Here is a 21,782-nt window from a genome sequence, read left to right on the forward strand (position 1 = left end):
AACAAACCACCTGACGACGCCACCCACTTCCGCGCAGGACGCTCCCTTTTCCCCTTTCGGTGTGTTGGGTGAACGTCGGCGTCGTGTTGTGAAATTGCACGGTGGGGTGGATGGTCAGCAAAAGATGATTTTTGTTTAGATTAGAAAATTTAGTTTTTGATACCGCATTAAGTCAGGCGTGTTGAAAAACACCCAAAAAGCAAAAACTAAAAATTTTGTTTATTGGATCTTTAAAAAAAATCCAGATTTACACTTTTCTGATACACTCAACCCCCGGTGGTTGGTCACTTTTTCGTTTGACACTTTTTTAGTTTGTACCCCGTTGGTTGGTCAAAGTCAAACTAAAAAGTGATGAACTGTCACTTTTTACACGGCGCTCACGGACACTATCAAAACAAACGTTTGGTAGTGTACGTGAAATCCATGTAAAAAGGGTGTCAAACTAAAAAGTGACCCCGTTCGTTTGACAACAGTTGGTGTCAAACCATCGGGGTTTGAGTGTATAGAAATTTAAAAGATTTATTTCCTTAAAGTTTATTGCCTGAAAATGCTTTCAACTTATCTTTAATATCAATATGCCTAAAACACAATCTCAGCGACGAAGTATTTATGGATTATTTTTTATATTATCAGATTTTCATTCTTTCAGATCATCAAAAACGTACCTTGTTTTTTTCAAAGCAAACTGAAATAATTAGTTTTAAAACTAAATACGGTCCAGAATCCATTATCCGAAGGCCTCAGAAAAATTCTCCATAAAAACTTTGGAGAAAAACTGTTGAAAAATTCGCGCTTCGGCTGCCGATCCCTAAGATGCTATGGGGCGCGGTTTCGATTCCACCCTTCTATCGGATGGGGAAGTAAAACGTCGGCCCATTTGTTTTCTTATTTTTTATGGTTGGCACAAGTATGGCCCCTCACTTGCGCTAAATTGATTTATAATTTATAAATCCAACATGGCGACCAAAATGACGGTAATGAATTAATCCGGCTGAAACTTTTTTGGTGCTTTCGGTATGCCCAAAAAAGCCATTTTTTTCATACAAATTTGGCTGCTGCCCATACAAAAATGAAAATTAAAAAATCTGTATCCTTTGAAGGAAAATTTTGATCTTGGGCAAAGTTGTAGGTATGGATAAGGACTACACTGAAAAAAATGGCACGGTAAAAAATTTGGTGATTTTTACTATTTTTTATTTTTTTATTTTTTGATTTGTTTTAGGGGACATCATATGCCAACTTTTCTGAAATTTCCAGAATGGGCAAAAAATCTTTGACCGAGTTATGATTTTTTGAATCAATACTGATTTTCTTGAAAAAATCTAAATATTGGTGGCAACAAATTTTCAACTTCATTTTTCGATGTAGGTAAGTCGAATTTGAAATAAAAAAAGTTCTTTAGTAAAATTTTGATAAAGTGCACCGTTTGCAAGCTGTTGCCATTTTTAGGTAACTTATTTTTCAAAATAGTCGCAGGGATGGAATAATCGCGAAAAAATCAATTTTGCTTGCGAACTTTCTTCACCCGAGAAAGAGAGAGGAGGCAAATCACGCAAAAGAAAATCGCTCCCGAACTTCTCCAAGAATATCAATCTACTGATGATTTTTTTGTGAATTTCGTTGTCAGCACCACTCAAAAATTTATTTATACTTTGTTTACACACATTGCCCATCTACAAAATGTGACAGGTCATTTTTCGACGTGTGACGTTAAGCTTGCAAGTGTAGTAGTGAAAAAGATGTTCCGCCGAACAATCAAGATAATGATTTTTTTAGATTCTTTCGTGCGCGAGAGAGGAAACCAAGCTCCCTTCGGATTTTTTCTCTTAATGAACACACAGTAAAAAAATAATGTAAATTTGGAAGCTGTAATTTTTGAAGGTTGAATATTACCTCTTTTACGATGTAATTTTATCTCAATTTAGACTGAAAAAGTGGCATTACACCAGAAAAGTGGTAAAATTACACATTTCCAGAGGTAAAATTACACCTTTTTTCTGACATAAAAGAAGTACCCCTTCCCAGATGTAATATTACTATGATTTTTTTTTCTGTGATCCATAGATTTTCTTTTGATGATGATTATTCCATCGCTGGTCGCAGTTATTCATTTTTTTAAATTAGTGCCCATTAGGGTGCCCAGAAAAAAATCATCCCCTGCTCCACAAGCGGAAAACGGTTTTGTGGGTTATTTTAAGCATCTGTGCAAATTTTGAGCGAAATTGGTTGAGATTTACCCATTGATACTCGTGCCTAAAGTTGGCGAAATTTTTTTTCGTACAAAAATGACTTTTTTAAAATTTCTAATACTTTTTCAGGGTCAAGTTTTACAGCTGAGCAATTCTCTACGGAATTGGTCTTTTTTCTTCAATTTTAATTTTTGTATTTTTTAATCCGACTGAAACTTTTTTGGTGCCTTCGGTAAGCCCAAAAAAGCCATTTTGCATCATTAGTTTGTCCATACAAATTTGGCAGCTGTCCATACAAAAATGATGTATGAAAATTCAAAAATCTGTATCTTTTGAAGGATTTTTTTAATCGATTTGGTGTCTTCGGCAAAGTTGTAGGTATGGATACGGACTACACTGGAAAAAATGATACACGGTAAAAAAAATGGGTGATTTTTTTATTTAACTTTTTATTACTAAAACTTGATTTGCAAAAAAAAAACACTATTTTTATTTTTTTTTATTTTTTGATATGTTATACAGGACATAAAATGCCAACTTTTCAGAAATTTCCACACATCCACATTCCACATTCAAAACATCAATTTTCCTGTTTTTAAACCTTTGCATTGCAATATCTCAGCAACTAAAGGTAGTATCAACAAAGTCCGAAGAAGCAAAATATAGAGAATTTTCTCAGCTTTTCAAAAATATTTTTTTCAAAAGTGGGCAAACATGTGCTCTATTTTTAAAAAATGAAAAACTTCAACTATTTTCAAAAAAGTCACCTAAATATAGCTTTAACTTGAAAACGGTGCACTTTATCAAAATTTCACTAAAGTACTTTTTGATTGCAAATTTGATTTTACATCGAAAAATGATGTTGAAATTTTTTTGCGACCAAAATTTCGTTTTTTTGAAAAAATCACTATTGATTAAAAAAATCATAACTCGGTCAATGATTTTTTGCACAACCTGGAAATTTCTGAAAAGTTGGCATTTTATGACCTCTAAAACATATCAAAAAATAAAAAAAATTGAAAATAGTATTTTTTTGCAAATTAAGTTTTAGTGATAAAAAGTTAAATAAAAAAATCACCAATCACCTACAACTTTGCCGAAGACACCAAATCGATCAAAAAATTCCTTCAAAAGATACAGATTTTTGAATTTTCATACATCATTTTTGTATGGACAGCTGCCAAATTTGTATGGAAAATTATATGGATAAACTAATGATGCAAAATGGCTTCTTTGGGCAAACCGAAGGCTCCAAAAAGTTTTAGTCGGATTAAAAAATACAAAAAAAAAAATCGAATGACCGAAATCCTAGAAAACTGCTCAGCTTTGATATGTTCTACAAAGATGTAGAGCATTAAATTTCCATCTCACTTTTGGGAATAGATCGAAGAAGCGCACCATGCAGACCAAACTGTAAGAAAATTGGGTTTTCCATACATTTTTTTTTCGATTTTTCCCATACAAACTTCACCTCCGAGTATCAATGACCGATGTTGACCGATTTTGCTCATATTTGGCTCAGAGTACTAAAATAGCTCAAGGAACGATATTTAGCTTGTGGAGCGAGGTTTTGAGAAAAAGTCTCATATTCTGGGCATCCTAGTGCCCATGTTTGCCCACTTTTGAAAAAAATATTTTTGAATAGCTGAGAAAATTCACTATATTTTGCTTTTTTGAACTTTGTCTATACGATCCTTAGTTGCTGAGATACTGCCAGGAAAATTGATGTTTTCCAAGTCTCACCCAAACAACCCACTATTTTCTAATGTCGATATCTCAACAACTAATGGTCGGTTTTTCAATATTATCGAAATTTTGATAAATTTTTAAAAGTGCCAAAAATTCAATATTACGCCCATTTGAAATGTTAGTTTTGGTATTAAAAACTTGAAAATATTGTTTTCGAAAAGATCGAACAATTTCACAAATGTTTCATATTTTAACATTGAAAATCGGACCATTAGTTGCTGAGATATTGACATTAGAAAATCAGGCTTGAAATTTAGTTTTTTTTTGCTCCTCTCACTCCCTTTGACCTGGACCAGAGCCGATTGATTTTTTTTACTTAAAAAGTGCTCCAAACCAACACAGATAGGTTTTAGTTTTCTTCCAGTTAGTTTTCCTTCAGTTAGTTTTCCTCCAGTTAGTATAACTCGCCTTCACACAAAGCCGTCGTTTCTGGTTGCACCGGAAGCAAAGCAAGATCGCCCCAGCAGCTGGACACCGAGTTGCGGCTGAGGACAAAACGCAAAGGCCAGCAGAGCCAACCAAGACCCCTACACAATCCCCCTTCCCACCCCATGCCTTGTCTTTAACATCAATCCCTTCCCTACTAACCCTGAGTAAGCCGCGGGTAATCGGCTCCCCTCCCACTAACATTTACACACAAGATCCTCTGTAATTATTAAGTTTTTTGTAATTACAAAAGCCGACTCGGTCCTAACCAGGTCCCAGTACCGAAAAGGACCTAATAAAAATAATTTTATGAAAAAAAAAAAAAAAAAACACAGATAGGTTTAGTGTTACAAAATAAATTCCAAAGGACTATTTCTCAGCCAGTTTTCCCGATTTTCCATGTCAAGATACGAAATTTAGAATTACATTTAGAATAAAGTGTAAATAATTTAATTCAAACACTGTTGGACAATACGTTTTTATCAACCCTCTAACGCCGATTGTTACTCCAGAGCACTACAAATGTTTGGTTTCAAAATTAAATTTCTCTTCAACCATGCGTTTTTTCAACCTGGTTCAACCTGCATTAGTTTATATAGAATATTAACTTATAACCAATAAGATTTCATCTAATTTGGTCGATCCCATTACGAATAATGTAGAAAAACGTAAAAATCTCGATTATGCTCTGGGCGAAAAAGGGTTAAGATTACAAATTAGGTTTAATTTTCAGTTTTGATTCTTTTATTAAGTTTTTTTGTGATATTTGGCCAAATAAAACATCATTGAATATTTCTCAATTTTATTATCTTTCTGTTTGCATTGATTCAAATATAAATTCTCTCTATTTCATCACCGTCGCTCTCTCTCTTGTTCTCTCCAGCAACCTTTTGAACTGCCACAACAACATTCGTTATTTTGTGTTATTTCTCTCTCTCTCTCTAACGATTTTTCTCTTTCTTCACCTCGCTTCGCTCCGCGTTCCGCTTGCCTCTCTCGCACCTTCCAGTGAATGCTCTCCCGTGAATTTGCATCGCACAGATGTATTAGTAGAGGGAGAGGCGGCGTACCGAAATTGAAATCGTACGCGTAGCGGAAGCTATTTGTTTTTTTCCTAAAATGTAACCAACATTCCTCTACAATTTGAGAATTTCGCGTTCGAACCTAACTTAGAGCACTTATTTTTTGGCTAAACAATTTTTCAACACAAGTCGACTCAACTGCCTGTAACTGAGTGTTTTTGTGTGTGTTTGTGTTTTGTTTTCCACGAGAGAGAGAGTCTACGACTAAGAATAGTTAAATAACGCTAACGTTTGCTCTCAGCTAGGTTTCTCTTGTTTGTTTTAGTATTAGTGATGTTTTCTGGATAGTTTTTAGTTGTCGTCCTCGTTTTGCACGATGATTCGTTCTAGTTTAGCTGACTTTTCTGTATGTGTGTGTGCTGCAAACGGGTTCGCTTAACAATTAATTTGAATTCTTAAAAAATTAATTCCTCTTCTAAATCTTTATAACGTGTCTCTTTTGCTAGTCACATCGTTCGATTGTTTTAGACATGCTCATTTTTTTTTGTAGTTTAACTCTCTCTTTATATAAACTGAAGCTGTGGAATGTCGCATGTTGCTTATAAATAAGATGGTTCTTACAACTTGTTTGTTTTATTCTCTTTGTCTAACTTACTAGATTACTTTTAGCTATTTTGAACTAACTAAATAAAAAAAACGTTGACAGCGGACAGCTTGGGTTTACTAATTTCAACACTTTTATTTTATTTTTGTAAATATACAATACAAAACAGAAGATAAACAAGGTTCGATAACGATAAGGATTACTTGTAACATACTGCATGCAATGAGTAAGGAGTAAAAGACAACAAAACAGTGAAAATCAGAGAATGGGACAGGTTGACGAAGGTTGGCGATGAGAAGTTACGGTCCTGTGTTCAAGGTGTTTCTGGCTGGGTTGGGAGACAAAACCGTGTCCTGTTTTTGCTTCTGATATTCAAAGATTTTCCTTTTTAGCTTAGCTGTTTAAACCTACACGGTTCAGACGGGCTTAAATTACCTTTCTTTTAACATTTTTTTTTAACTTCAATTGACCAATGATTCCACTCTGTGTTTTTTGAGAGTAGGGGCGTGTTCTAAAGCTACGTTACTCAGCTACAGCTCTCTGATCGGGACTTCGGAAGGATATCACATCATTTGTTCATTCACACGTGGAAGGTCGTCCGGGATCGACCGGTCCTCTTTGCTTTCTTTCAAATATGGCAGCGCACGATTTAGCAGCGGCACGGGCAGCAACCGCATGATCAATGCCAGGCGAAGAGCACGTGGGCGAACATCAGATAGATAGTGGACACGATAATACTGCCGACCATCACTGGGAAACCGACCCTGGAAAAACGGGGAAGAAATGTGTGTTATTTACTGTCTACTAAATAAAAATAAGAATTAACATAAAAATATCATTAAAAAAACTATTCCAATCCTTTTGTTTCCACATTGACATACATTTCAATATATAATAAAAGCTAAATTTTAGATATCCCAGAAAGAGATTCTTACAATTACAAAACTCAATAAAAAAGAACATGTACTGAGAATAAAAAAAATTAGTTTACGCTCGTGAAAAGCTGACTGAGCGCCATAACGAAGCGACGTTCAGTGCACGCACAATAAGGTGGAACGAACGAAACCAAACTCAACACTCAGGCAGAGCAGTTGCTCGAAGCCACATAGTCCTTCTCTCTTTCTCTCTCTCTCTCTCTTTCTTGTCTGTGCGGTGCTGCGTGGCGACAGCAATCATTTGAACGCAGTGAACGGAGTTTGGATGGAAGGACAATGGAACGTGCTCTGCGCGAATGCATTGCTGATGACGAGAGCCAAATAACGTTGTTAGTGTGACAAAAGCAGAATGTCAAAATCAGGTTGACTTATTGAAGGCGACGAAGCGCTCAGTAACATCGCAAAAGTAACATTTTTGAACTTTACGAACTTAACGAAGAGGCACAAAACGTAAAGTAGTGTTTGACGATTTTTTGCGCGGTGCTTGTTTGCAATAATTTTTGATGAAAATCTGAATAATTTGGATAGAAACGTCTAAATAAATTTGTATTTCATATAATCATATTTAAAACTCAGAGTAACCGATCTAAAATTAGAAAGTCTGAATTTGTTTTTTGTTCAGACGAATTTTAAATTTTACGGCAAAAATTTAGTGTCACATTTTTTTGAATTTCATTAATTCAACAAATAAAATAAAAACAAGGATTTAGAATTCTAAAATTTAAAGCTAGGAGAATAATTGAAACATTAAATATAATTCACCCAATATTTAAAAATTCTGAAATGTATGAAACAAAAAATAAAGCATACAAAATTCAAAAATTTCAAATTTAGAAAAAAATCCAAAATTCTAGATTTCTAAAATTTTAAAACTTGCGGCATCAATAATTCCAAAAATTAAATAAAAAGAAATAGAAAAACATAAAAAATTTAATTTTATAATTTTGAAATTCTATAACCCAAAAATTCATTTAATTAAAATAACCAGAAATAAAAAAGGGATTCAGAATTCCCAAGATTTATAAATTTTCAAAATTTGAAAAATCGAAAATGTAAAAATTTCGAAATTTTAAAAACTAATTCTTTCAATTGACAAAAATCTACATGATTGTACGCAGCTTAGTCAAAATTTTAATTCGGACATTAAAATCATGAAATTTTTTACTCTCGTTTTCATCAAAATTTGAGTCTCTAACCAAAAGTAAGATCAGTTGCAAAGTAACCGCCGACCTTACAAGTCGCATTCTCAACGCCAGTCCGCAGTTTGTGTGCGCGTCGCCGCTTTTTTTTTAAAATGTGCACCGTAGACAAAAACAGTGTGGTTCTGGATTTTTGTCAACTCCAAAACCAACCAAGCCCGAAGCTTGTAAAAAAAATTCTCGCAGACCTTCAAGTAAACCAAGAAAACTTGCGAGCATTGCAATTATGCAATAGAAGAAAAATAGCCGTGTTGCAGTTCGCCGACTCAGCAATGGCCTCGCCCATCATCGACAAACCTCTGGTATATCAGGGTTGCAAAATCCCGATTTACCTGGACAACAACGCTACGGAAGTTCGTGTGCTTGACCTACCTCTAGGCATAAGCAATGATGACGTAGTCAAAGTGATGAGTAAATACGGCGAAATTTTGACCATCACCAACGACCGCTGGATTAACTTCTTCCCAGGGATCCCAAATGGAGTTCGGACCCTGCGGATGTTGCTGAAACAGCCAACGCCGAAATCAATCACTGTAAACAATGCTGCTGCAACAGTGACGATTATAGGCAAAAAATCGCTTTGCAAACTCAAAGCAAAGAACAAAAAATGTGCGGATTCGAGACAAAATGTGAACCAAAAAAGCAGTACACAACCGATTGAACCCGAACCAAGCAGCAACAGCAGTAAAAGCAACAATAGTAAACCAGAGCAAAATGCAATGGAAACCAGTGAAATGGACGAAGAAGACAACGATGGATTCGAGACCGTGCTTTCTAAGCACACCCGCCGCCGAAAGCGCTTACAGGAATATTTGAACGCGGAAGACGAACTAACAAAAAAACGAAGAGAGATGGCTGCAGAAGAAACAGATGAAGAAGATGAAGATGTCATAAAAGCAAAATATTATAAGAAAAAGTGTTGTGAGATAACTTCAAAATCCCTGGAAGAAGAGGACGAAGATAAACTTGAAGAGCTTGATAATTCACTCTTTAAATATTCCGCTAAATATTTGAAACATAGACAAAAATCGTTAGAAAAAAGGCATGGTAATAATTATTGAAGTGATTTTAAACTCTGTAATCTTTCCTCTTTCACTATCCACCTTGAAGAGATGAATGCACAATGGTGTAAAGTCTCTTTAATAAAACTAAAAAAAAAAAAAAAGTAAGATGATTGTGTATTCAGATATGAATGCTAAAATGGTGGCATTAGGATACTGCAACATTTTATTTTTTATGTATTAGGCAACCTGCAGGTTAAATTCAACTAATGTGGGATCGCTAAATTTCACTTCAAAAATAAAAAATAGATTTTTTTTTCAAGGATTCGATTCACCGATGTTTCTAATTGAATCCTTGTATGCTTAGTAAAAATCAGCTTTTTTATAAATTTTGGATTTTTAAATTTTTGTGTACATTAGAATTTTTAAATTTTCTTTAAGGAGCGGCCGTGGCTGACTGGTTACGGTGTTCGCTTTGTAAGCGAATGGTCCTGGGTTCGATTCCCATCTGCTCCCAACGAGAAAGTATAGGAAATATAAATCTTGAAACTATGAACATGTACGAAAAATCAAAGTCGCTCGAGTCGGGGTTCGATCCCCCGTCCTTTGGATTGGTAAGCAAAAATGCTAACCACTAGGCCATCGCGACTTGGTGAGCTATTACTGGAATTAGGAATACTGTTACCACCATCAACTATATACGCGCTGGGTCCTTGTCCATTTGACAAGGGTTCGGAAGTTCTAAATAACGTTTGAATCTGATTGGTCCAAACGTTCTTCAGGGCGGGGCTTGTCGACAAAGCTGAAGTACCTCGCGCTCGGCTAGCCAGCGTAGAAATGGGTCACCTAAGCTCGGCAGAGCTAACACCTTCCAAATGCCTATGCGAGTTATTTGTATGTATAGAATGAGAGCTAAAAATACATGGAAACAACTCAATTTGTAAGAAGCGACCGCGTGGTCCCGTTTGGTTGGTTGCACACACACACACACATTAGAATTTTTAAATTTTCTTTTTATAAGTTTTTTTTCCAAATCAAACAATAAATTAATTTTGAAATAGCATAAAGTTTTTGTAAAAAGTTTTTTTTTTTAAATTATTGCTTGTGACAAATTTTAGTCCAGGTTTCCATTTTGAATGCAAATGTAGAATTTAAGAATTGAGTTTTTAAAAATCTTTTCTAAATCATGGAAACTTAATGTTGCATTTGTTTATGCGAAAAAAAATGTCAAGAAATTGATCAATCATTGATCAAACTCTTTGTACTTTTTTTTTTTTTTTTACTGTGAACAGACACGGACCACTGCGACACTTGCGTATCTATTGTAGTATGATCTGTTCTCAGGTTTTTTGTTTTGCTGCTATACACAGCCTGCCGAACGATCGTCTTCCGTAGCGCTATTGTTTGAGCGAGACAGTTTTTGACGAATTATTCGAGCAGTTGCCCCTCTCATTCCCCAAACCAATCACTCAATGCCATGCCACACGAGCACGAGAGACCGATCCGAAGACGTGGAGATGAGCGAGATTGAGGGAAATCTCGTTTATTTTTGACCCATCTAGAGATCGTTACCGATCATATAGCCCAATCTTCAGCTCGAATTTTGCCTGAGAGCATGTGACCGAGTCGAAAGTAGCATTTGAAGCTCTTCTCTGTGTATTGCTGCAGAGTTCTTCAACGCTCAGACTCAGTCGCCAACAGATCGTCCGAGAGATTGGATGTGATGGGTTTTGGGGAGGCTTGGGATTTGACAAATCAATTCCCGCAGCAGCCGAAATCCCCTCTCGACCGCCACCTACCCCTTTTGCCTCGCCAGATGGGTTTCAAGCCATCGACCTTCCGCTTACAAAGCGAAACCCGTACCACTAGACCACGGGAGTTCGGCAACTACTTACTTGAAATATTCTATAAAGGTAAACCTATAGCCGTGCTGCTCAGCAACACCGGCGCAGACTACGTTGGCGGAGGCACCAATCAGTGTACCGTTGCCTGAAATAGAGAATAAATATTAGATGCAAACACTCTAAGAATCCAATTGTTAACACCGACCTCCTAAACAAGCTCCTAGGGCGAGCGCCCACACCAGCGGCTTCAGCGGCAGGTTGAGCGCCTCGTTCTCTGCCAGACCGATCGCGATCTTGACCATCATCGTGGTCAGCGGGATATTGTCAACAAAGGCGGATGCGAATGCAGATACCTGGGGAGAGAATTAGAAGGACTTAATTTAGTACAAGGTTTCTCGGACTAGGGTGATTGCTCCTACCCAGAGAATGAGTAATATGGCAACAGCTAAACGAGATTCCTCCGATACGGATAAAATAACATTCTCGGTCTGCTTTCCGATCCACTCGATCAGGCCGAGCTCGGCGAGGGCTTCCATCAGGATGAATAAGGCAGCGAAGAACAGCAGGGTCGACCACTCGACGCGGGCGATCACCGATTCGATATCTTCCCTGAAAGTTGTTCAAAAAAGGCGTTAAGTAAAGCTTTGGGTTATGATCAGCGAGGTAAGCCTACCTGTCGGCTAGGATCAGCAGCAGTATCGCTCCGAGCAGGGCAGTCCAGCCGAGCGACAGCTTCTGTATATCCGGAGCCGAGTGCAGGAAGAAGAAGGTGATCACGAACACGAGCGTGACGGCCGACTTGACCAGCAGCGAGTAGTTCCTGATGGGGTACTGTTGAATGATTTTAGTTAGATCGGAATCGTCTTATAGAAATGACGGATAGTCCCTACCTTGCTCTTCAGCTCATCCAGCGTGGCCTTGTAGCTCTCGACCGGTACGGACCCGCTGACCAGCTTCTTCTTGAGCGAGCGCGACAACCGGTTCACCTTCTTGAGCAGCGTCTCGCGCACCAGGTCTTCGTCCTTGGAGTAGGAAGAGAGCGATGCGGCGGCACGCTGCCACACTGCGATTTCGTGACGGATCTCCTGCACGTCCTGGGGCTCGGTGAACCGCAGATCGTTGATCGTCTTGAACTTCATGCGCAGCTGGAAGTACGTCGTCACCATAACGATCGCAATCGGGATGGCCATGTGCAGGGTGAAGGTCGCGAAGTTGACACCCTAAGAAGAAAGGTTTTAGCTCTGAGGTTTCAGAAGCTGGTTAAAGGAATGACTCACATTCTTGGAGATGTAGCTGTTGGAGGCGATGATGACGTTTGGCGGATCGCCAACCGGTGTCAGTGTGCCTCCGACGTTCGAGTAGATAACCATCGACATCAACACCGGCACCGGATTTAACTCCATCACCTCACACAGTCGTATAGTAACCGGTGTCATAAGCAGCACCGTAGTGACGTTGTCCAGAAACGACGACAGCACCGCCGTAAACACACACAAACAGTTGATCAGTGACCACACCTTGCCGTTCGTCACCTGGTACGCGTACACGGCCAAAAAGTCAAAGATGCCCGTCTCCGACAGAATCGCCACCATGATCATCATTCCGAACAGCAGCAGCAGCGTCTCCACGTCAATCCACGAGATCAACTTCGGCATACTGGGCCTCTCGTTCATCGCCGCCAGGACACCGATCGCGAGCGTTGACGCGATAATCGCCGCAAACGTACGGTTTACTATCTCCCAGATGATCAGTACGTACAGACCGAGCAGCACGATCGCCGCGTACATGACGCCCGTTTCCTTGTCGATCGGTGTCGGGTCGTACGTGAACCGTACAGGCACGTCCGTGTCCGCGTTCGAGCTGAGCCGGACGCGGATGACCGCCTTGCCGGCCGTCACCTTGCGGTGGTTCGCAGTGCCGATGTCGAACGTGTGTTTGCGGGAGATCTCGTCGAGCTGGTCGAGCCCGGAGACGTCCATCGGGATCGGGACCAGCCAGGCGTCGGTTACGTTCTGCAACGAGGAAGTCATGGTGAATTATTCATCTACAATCTTCAATCTCTGTTTTGTGTTTTCTTGAATTTCATATTTGCTTTTCATTTATTTTCTTAAACATGTTTAGACCCGATTCCGGCTCCAAATAAAATTTGTATGGCATATTTTATGTCATATTAAGACCGTTGCAAATTTCATTTTATGTTTTTGTCCTTCAAAAAATTAAAAAAAATGAGAGGAATTTTTATTGTAAAATTGATATATTCATTGAAAAAAACATGTAAATTCTACAATATTTTCATCCCGATTTTTAAAACAAATAGGCGAAAAGTATCACAAAATGCTTTATACATCATTACAGTTATACTACTATCGAAAATTGCAAAATATCAATGAATTTACGAAAACATTTTTTTTCAAAAATTGTTTTTTCAGTTGTTCTATAATTTAAAATATTAAAAAGTCTATATTTGGTTATAAACGCATAAATAACAGGGTGACCACTAGGGTGCCCAGAATATGGGACTTTTTCTCAAAACCTCGTTCCACAAGCTGAATATTGTTCCTTTCCCTATTCTAGGACTCTGGACCAAATATGAGCAAAATCGGTCATCATTTACCCATTGATACTCGGAGGTGAAGTTTGTATGGGAAAAATCGAAAAAATGTATGGAAAATCCAAGTTTCTTACAGTTTGGTCTGCACGGTACGCTACTTCCATCCGAATATTCCCAAAAGTGAGATTCTTAATGAAAATTTAATGCTCTACAACTTTGTAGAACATACCAAAGCTGTAAAACTCGATCCTGAAAAGTTATTAGCGATTTAAAAAAGTCATTTTTGTATGAAAAACATTTTATACACCAACTTTAAGCTCGGGTATCAATGGGTTAATCTCATCCAATGTCGCTCAAAATTTACACAGATGCTTAAAATAACCCAAAAAACCGTTTTCCGCTTGTGGAGCAGGGGGTCATTTTTTCTGGGCACCCTAGTGACCACTCAAATCCCATTTTCGAAATCCCGACTTTTTTAAAAGCTCAAATAATAGCCATTTCTAATCTAAAATAAAAAAAATGATTTAAAAATAAACTCTTTACAAAAAGTGAACATCAACAATCTAAAAGAAAAATATAAATGGATTTAAAAAATCCAAACTATTTATTGAAAGTTTTAGAAAAAAAGCAGAACTTTACAACAAATTTCTAAGAAAACATTTAGGTTTTGATTCAAATAAGAAACATAAGTTATTGAAAAATAACCGAAAGCTTAACAGTTTATTTCTATAATTGGCAAACGTAGAGTTTTTGATTTTTTTTTAAATAACTCAATTTGAAATTTGATTTTTAATTTTATTTTAAATCAATGAACGTTTGAATGATGCTCATGATTACTGTTCTTATTCTTTCGAAAAAATAAAAAAATATCTAGAAATTCGTTAAAAAAGATGTTATCACCAAGTTTCCATTTTAATTTTGTAAATTTTGATGTTGAAATTTTGAATCAATGTTGATTTGTCTTGTTGTGAGTATTTAGCTGTTTTATTTTATTTTATTTTTCAAATCAATTATTTTTGTTTTTTTTTGCAATTTCAATATTTTTTGAAACGTAAAACATACTAACAACGATTGGATTTAATTCGATATGTTAGTTTTTCCGATAACTGAAAATCAGGCTTTATCCACAGTAATTTATTTATACTTACAAAAACGCTCAATCCAAAAAATTGGGAAAATATATTTGAAATTACATTGTATTACATAATTTGAATATTTACCACAAAAAACCATTGCCAACCTTTATGAATTTATGATTTTTTGTCAAAAAGTCGGGAATTCTGAGCATACTTGTTTGAAAATTATTTTTTAACTCTTGAATAATTTTGTAGTATTATGTACAATTTTCAAATTGAATTCACTCATTTCTGCTTTAGTAACTTACTTTAAATTTAAGGTTCTTTTCACTATTTCAATATATTTGAGTATGGAAAAGCTGTTGAGTATGGAAAAGCTGACCTTCAAAATCTTTATGAATAATGGAGTCTTTGACACAGATTTTCATAATATTTTTTTTATGAATCAAATGATCGCTATTATTTTTTGTTCATAAACAAGAGGTAAATTTAATGAAAAACTAATATAAAAATAGAATTATGATTCTATTTCATTTTGTCACACAATTGAATATTTGAAACAGGATTCGAACTTCAGTTTGGCAATGGTTTTTTTTGGGTAAATATTTGTAATTGTTTAACTAAATTCATTAAGTATTTTAAAATATGTTATTTTTCCAAATGTTGCCCTTGAACTTTTTTTTGTGAGTATGGGTAAATTACCTACCATAGATAAAGCTTGCTTTTCAGTTTGCGGAAAACTTAAATATCGAATAAAATCCAAAATTGAAAAACTTTTTTACGTTTTGAAAACATAAAGAAAATATTGAAATTGCAAAAAAAATAATCCAAGAAATTTTGAGTTATTGCAAAATTCTTTTAAAAAAATTGTCTTTTCAAACATTTTGCTTAAAATAAGTGGGAAAACATAAAATCATATAAAACTGAATTTTCATTGAAAAAAAGAACTGTTAAGTACTGACGACTAGATAAATTAACATTGATTAAAAAATTCAATATCAAAAATTACAAAATTAAAAAGGGAACTTGGCAAAAACATTTTCTTTTATGAATTCCGAAACTTTTTTTAAATTCTTTGAATGAATAATAACAGCAATTATGTTTTAATCAGTCTTAAACAAAGATATCAAAAACTATACGTTTGCCAATTTAGAAAATACCGTGGAAGTTATAAGTATTTTTGAACTTTCGATTATTTTTTCACAGACTAATTGTTTGTGTTTCTACTCTGAATCATAATAATGAAATTACATTTTTGAAGTTTTCTTTATTTGTTGTTTAGTTTCTGTATTTACAAAAAATGCCTACATTTGCATTTTTTTTAAATTCATAGAGATTTTTTTTTCGGTGGTTAATATTGACTTTTCTTATAGAAAGTTTTTTGTTTGAAAAGTCGGGAATTCGAAAATGGAATTTTAGTGGTCACCCTGAATTTATAAAATATTGTCTATACTAACAACGATTGGATTTTATTCGATATGTTAGTTTTCCGATAACTGAAAATCAGGCTTTATCCACAGTAATTAATTTATACTTACAAAAACGCTCAATCCAAAAAATTTGGGAAAATATATTTGAAATTACATTGAATTAAATAATTTGAATATTTACCACAAAAATCATTGCCAACCTCAAGCTGGATTCTCTTTTCTAATAATCAATCAATGTAACAAAATGAACAGAATCATAATATTACGCTGACCATAGTCGTCAAAATTAGGCTCAATTTTTATTTTAGTTTTTTTAACTTTGTTACTGTTTTTAGTTAAATGTGGTTTGATAAACTAATTTTTTTTTTTAATATTGTAATGAAAATCTGTGTCAAATGCACCCAATATTTATTCAGATTTTTACTGTCTTAAATAACCTTTTCATTCTCGTAAATATTGAAATAGTGAAAGGGACCTTAAATTTAACCCTTTGAGACCTGATGGGTCATTATGGGTTATGTCGCAAATATCAGAATAATGTGAACTAGCCTATAATTTTCGCAAGATAAAATAATCATTTTCCCATCATTAACTATATAAATATTTTTTGAAAATTCAGTCCTGAAAGGGTAAAGTAAGTCACTAAATTAGAATGTTGTTGGTTATTTTGATTAACGTGATTTTAACCTAGAAAAGTCATTCCCTTTTAACAAGTTTAACACGTTATGTTTTATCACTCATTTCTTTAAATAGGGTTGTGAGATCTTCAATGGTTGGACTCGTTGGAAAGGTCTTACAAATACCTTTCTAAAAATATAAAACATGCCGGGTTTTCTTTCAAAAACAATCCTGCGAACTTTAGTCAAAATCGTTTTGTTAGCATAACTTTTGAAGTCTTAACATCATGATTTAAAGATAGCTATTCTCATATACCGTAAAACGGGGTGACTTTGATAGGTTTGAGATTTTTCCGCAAAATGAAGAATACAAATTAAATACGTACGGAATGGTTTGGAACCATACTGACCATGGTAGAGAAGTACTCAAAGTACATCAAGAAGAACTTTTCATAACATTTTGAAAGGTTTAAAAAGTTAGTTAACTATTTTCAAAAAAAAATGTTGATGAAAAGCATTATTTCAAACTACTCAAAGTGTCATGATTTTCTCAATTAACATGATTTCGAATCGGAAAATGGAATACATTTTCGGATTCTTTGAACAATTTTCCACTAGGAGAAGGTAAACTAATTTTGTAAATATTAAATAATATGTGTTTTTGAAACATAATTAAAAAAAAATCCAAAATTAAAGGCAATTTCAGTTGAACAAATTTCATATGAAATGTGAAAACTTGTGATTCGTGCTTCGAATTCAGTTAAAAATGTAATATAAATCGATAATTTTATGAACAATACTAGATTTAACGAATTTCAGGCAAAATTCCGACTTTTTAACAACTTTACCTAAAATTTATAAGTATTTTGTTAAAAAGCCTTAAAACTTATTTCACTTCATATAAACATTGGTTTTTTTTCTTGAAAACTATATCATCAACCTTAGTGATGGTTCATTTAACGTAAAAATGACGTTTGAGCACTTATAGTCTGATTTTAATAAGAAAAACTATGACTATCAAAGTCACCCCGGAATTTGAAATGAGAATTTTTAACGTAACTATTTTTCTGAACATTATAAAAAATAACTTTTTCCAGAAATAGTGCATGAACTTTGTGTGGCCTACACCAGTACATGTTTTAAAAATAATAATCTTGAGAAAAACTTTTCCAGTTGGGAAACATTCCAAAAATAAATTGAAATCCTATCAAAGTCACCCCGGTTTACGATATTAATAACCTTACCTCCACGTGCTTCACGTCGTGCTCCTGCACGTAGGACATGTTCCCAGAGCTGTTGTTGCTGTTGCCGGTGTAGAGCAGCTGCAGGTTCACCGAAACGTAGTTGGTCGTCATGTTGTGCTGCTGGTCGTTCAGGAAGGAACCCTTGAGGTAGATCCCGACCCTGGACCCGGGAGGTGCGTCCGGCAAAATGTATGCTAAAACGAGTAAAAGTGAATCGGGTTAGAAGATTTGTCAAGAATGGGGTTCTCGCTCAACTTACTCCTAACTTTACTCTCCGGGATCGACATCTGCCGCGGTTCCAGCTCCTTTTCGTTCTTGGACATGAGAAAGCCGGTGAAGACGAGCCACACCACCAGCAGCGCCGTCAGCTTGATGTACGTGAACACCTTGCCGTGCTGCTGGTGCGGATGGCCGTGCATCGAGTGCATCGTAACTTCCGGCTCCTCGACGTCCCCATCGGTTGTGGTGTTGGGGCCATTCTTCTCGCCGTTCTGCTGCTGTTTGTTGGCACGTGCTACCGCCGTGGACGAGACGCTCCGCTTGACACCGTCGGTTCCGTCGGTGACTCCGCTCGAGTCCGGATTTGTGACCTTAATTGTGATAAACTCCTTGCCGTCATCTCCGTCGTCCGCCGACGGATCGTCCTCCGTAGGCAACGGATCGTCTTCGGTACCTGCGAAAGATGATAGGGAACAAAAAATTAGCATTGATTTTGTACTTGAGGACAACATTTAAATCGCAACCATGGATAAATTACGAGCAAACGTAGCGACAGAATCAACATCGCAGTCATCAATCACCTAAACGCGTTGAAGGTCGGTGAACCACATAAACTCATCATAGCTGTCATGCTCGGGAGGGGGGACTCCGTGCTTCAATCTGCGTTGGTCGGTTATGGATCTTCCACTCGGTCCGGAAGATGGATCAAGAGATAGTAAAGCCAACCTGACTTGGTGACTTCTCGGAAGCAAACACTTGTCACACACTGGGAGGAGGAGGAAAAATCAATCAATCACGCAATGTCCACTAAAGCTTCCAGCCATAATTGGCACGAGTTGAGGGAAGTAAAATCGACAAACTCGACATCTTCAAAGGAGGAATTTTGATGCGTGCGGAAAGAATAAACTTGGTGCGATAAGAATCAGGCATTTAGTGTTTGTTTCCCATGGACCTCGGTCACTAGGTGAAAAAATGGTCCGAGGGGTGGGCGTCAATCGCCAATTTGTCATGGGCAACCCCTATAGTACTGTCTAGTAGTGGCAGGCAGAACTAAGTGGCTTGTTGAGGCGAGATATCACCACGAGGGCGCCTATCACATGCATTGCAGCACACCTCTAACATTGTAACAATTGTGTTTTACTGCTTCCGACTGCAAACACTCCTCCTCCTCCTCCTCCTCCATGCTGACTAAAACAACCGGCTAGTGATATATCCGCAACGAGTTTGCAAACAAAACTTCAAGTGGATGACCGCGTGGAGGGAAACGATGACGGCGTCGGGCGTGACGATTTTTTTTCTTCAGTTTTATTCTTTCAGGAAAAGAATTACAAATTATATTTCAATAAAAAAAGTGGCAGCTGAAACATACATTTGATCTTCATATCAAATTTTGAAATGTGATTGGGTCTGGGTGGTGAGATTGGGTCATACAAATTACAGCATTTTTGTAAGACCCAATTTCACCCCCGAGACCCATTGTCACCCCTGATGACGGAACAAAAAAAGATATCTTTTAAGTAGGAAATCTGGTTCCAGAGTTTTTTTTTGAAAGTGAAGATCAGATTTCACAAAAGTTTCATTTTATAACATTGAAATTTTTTTTATAAAGCGTCAGTTGAAAATGACATTCTAATCAAATGACATTTATTTTTTATTTTTTTAGTGGATCAAAAAAGACAATTTTTGAGCCATGGACAATGACAAAAATATTTGGCAGTGCTGCCAGTTTTTAGAAAAAGGTATAAATCGGTCGAAAGGAATTCGCTTTTTATTTTTTATTTTAATTAAATTTTGTCCTTTGTCAAAAGACGCAATTTTGCATCATTAGTTTTTTCCATGCAATTTTGCGGACATGTAAATATTTTATCAATAAAAGTTGAAATCTATTTTTCTTCATTTTAGAGATTTTTTATATGTGTTACGGGACTAAAAAATGCATCTTTTGCGTCAGCATAGTGCAACATCTGGTACTAAAACTGTATTTTTTTGTTCGGATAAAATCTAAAATTTTGTCGATCAAAATTTCAAAAATCATATTAAAAAGCAAAATCGAATTGAAATTGAAAGGAGCTGATAATTTCACTACAGCTTATGAGTTGACATTGAGAAAATCTCATTTTTTAACCAAATTTAAACTTTAAGAAGCTTTTTCTATTTGAGCAATTCTCTGAGATTTCGGTCATTCGATTTTTTTTTTGTATTTTTTAATCCTGCTGAAACTTTTTTGGTGCCTTCGGTATCCATATAATTTTTCATACAAATTTAGCAGCTGTCCATACAAAAATGATAAATGAAAATTAAAAAATCTGTATCTTTTTCTGGAATGTTTCATATTGTAACATTGAAAATCGAACCATTCGTTACTGCGATATCGACATTAGAAAATGTTGGGTTGTTTGGGTGAAACTTAGAAAACATAAATTTTCCTTTTTTTAATTTTTGCATGGCAATATCTCAGCAACTAAGAGTCGTATCAGCAAAGTTCAAAACAGCAAAATATAAAGATTTTTTTCAAAGGTGGGCATCAATTAAAAAAAAATAACTGCGACTATCTTCAAAAAAAATTCCTAAAAATGGCTATAACTTGAAAACGGTGCACTTTATCAAAATTTCACTCTGGTACTTTTTGATTGCAAATCAATTTTTACATCGACAAATCAAGTTGAAAAATTTTTGCGGTTATTATTTCGATTTTTTTAAAATCAGTATTGATTCAAAAAATCATAACTCGGTCAAAGATGTTAAATGCTCATTTTGGAAATTTCAGAAAAGTTGACATATGATGTCATGTCTATATCTAAATTAAATCAGAAATAGAAAAAATAAAAATAATGTTTTTTGGCAAATCAAGTTTACGTGACAAAAAGTAAAATTAAAATCACAAAAAAATTTACCGTGTATAATTTTTTTCAATGTAGTCCTTATCCATACCTACAACTTTGCCCAAGACACGATCAAAAAAATCCTTCAAAAGATAAAGATTTTGCCAAATTTGTATGAAAAATTATATGGACAAACTAATTATGCAAAATGGCTTCTTTGGGCATACCGAAGGCACCAAACAAGTTTCAGCTGGTTTAAAAAATACAAACAGCAATTCCCCACGAAAACAGCATGATTCGAAAAAAAGTTCTCCGATCGGGCTCAAAATTTTTCTGGGGGTTCCTTGGCCGATATAATTAGACCCGTATTTTTTTGTTATGCCATTAGGGTGACCTACGCCGTGTTAGGGTGGTCCGAAAAATGGCAATTTTCGTCGATTTTCGCAAAAACACTTTTTTCAAAAAATCATATCTCCGCGCCATTTCATCCGATTTTTACTGTCTTGGATGCAAAAGAAAGGTGATTAGTTTGACTATTTAGGAAAAACAGTTATAAGTTTCAAAAATCTAGCTTAACATGTGAAAAGGTCGTATGAAAACTTAATATGCTGTTTTGAAGGTCTCGGGACCAAAGAGCCTTTGTCTGAAAATATTTTTATCGGATTCCTCGGAAAATTTCACGTAACATATCAAAAAATTGTGAAGTTATGTTTTCGATACTCTGAGATACGATTTTTTGAAAATAAAAACTGAGTTTTTAAAACGGCGATAACTTAAAAATTTCAGCGATGACCTATGTTAGGGTACCAAAATTTTTCGTAATTGAAATACGCAACATATCTCTGATACCGTAA

At 35.8% G+C, this 21,782-nt stretch overlaps 1 protein-coding gene across 12 annotated transcripts in view; it reads right to left on the reverse strand.

The window, feature by feature from the left end:
• Window positions 1-5,149: 5,149 nt before the first annotated feature.
• LOC6046631 (P protein) overlaps window positions 5,150-21,782 on the reverse strand; it is a 156,905-nt gene continuing 140,272 nt past the window's right edge. For all 12 annotated transcript variants that reach the window (XM_038257038.1, XM_038257041.1, XM_038257042.1 and 9 more), the window contains 9 exons: window positions 18,147-18,560; window positions 17,888-18,081; window positions 12,247-12,981; window positions 11,860-12,189; window positions 11,643-11,800; window positions 11,389-11,578; window positions 11,175-11,322; window positions 11,021-11,114; window positions 5,150-6,754 (listed from right to left, as the gene is read on the reverse strand). In XM_038257038.1, the coding sequence (XP_038112966.1) occupies window positions 6,670-6,754; window positions 11,021-11,114; window positions 11,175-11,322; window positions 11,389-11,578; window positions 11,643-11,800; window positions 11,860-12,189; window positions 12,247-12,981; window positions 17,888-18,081; window positions 18,147-18,560 (2,348 nt within the window). In that variant the 3' untranslated portion in view covers window positions 5,150-6,669. The remainder of the gene's footprint in view (window positions 6,755-11,020; window positions 11,115-11,174; window positions 11,323-11,388; window positions 11,579-11,642; window positions 11,801-11,859; window positions 12,190-12,246; window positions 12,982-17,887; window positions 18,082-18,146; window positions 18,561-21,782) is intronic.

Source organism: Culex quinquefasciatus, chromosome 2 (assembly GCF_015732765.1).
Source record: "Culex quinquefasciatus strain JHB chromosome 2, VPISU_Cqui_1.0_pri_paternal, whole genome shotgun sequence".
In the NCBI taxonomy this organism is placed as follows: domain Eukaryota; kingdom Metazoa; phylum Arthropoda; class Insecta; order Diptera; family Culicidae; genus Culex; species Culex quinquefasciatus.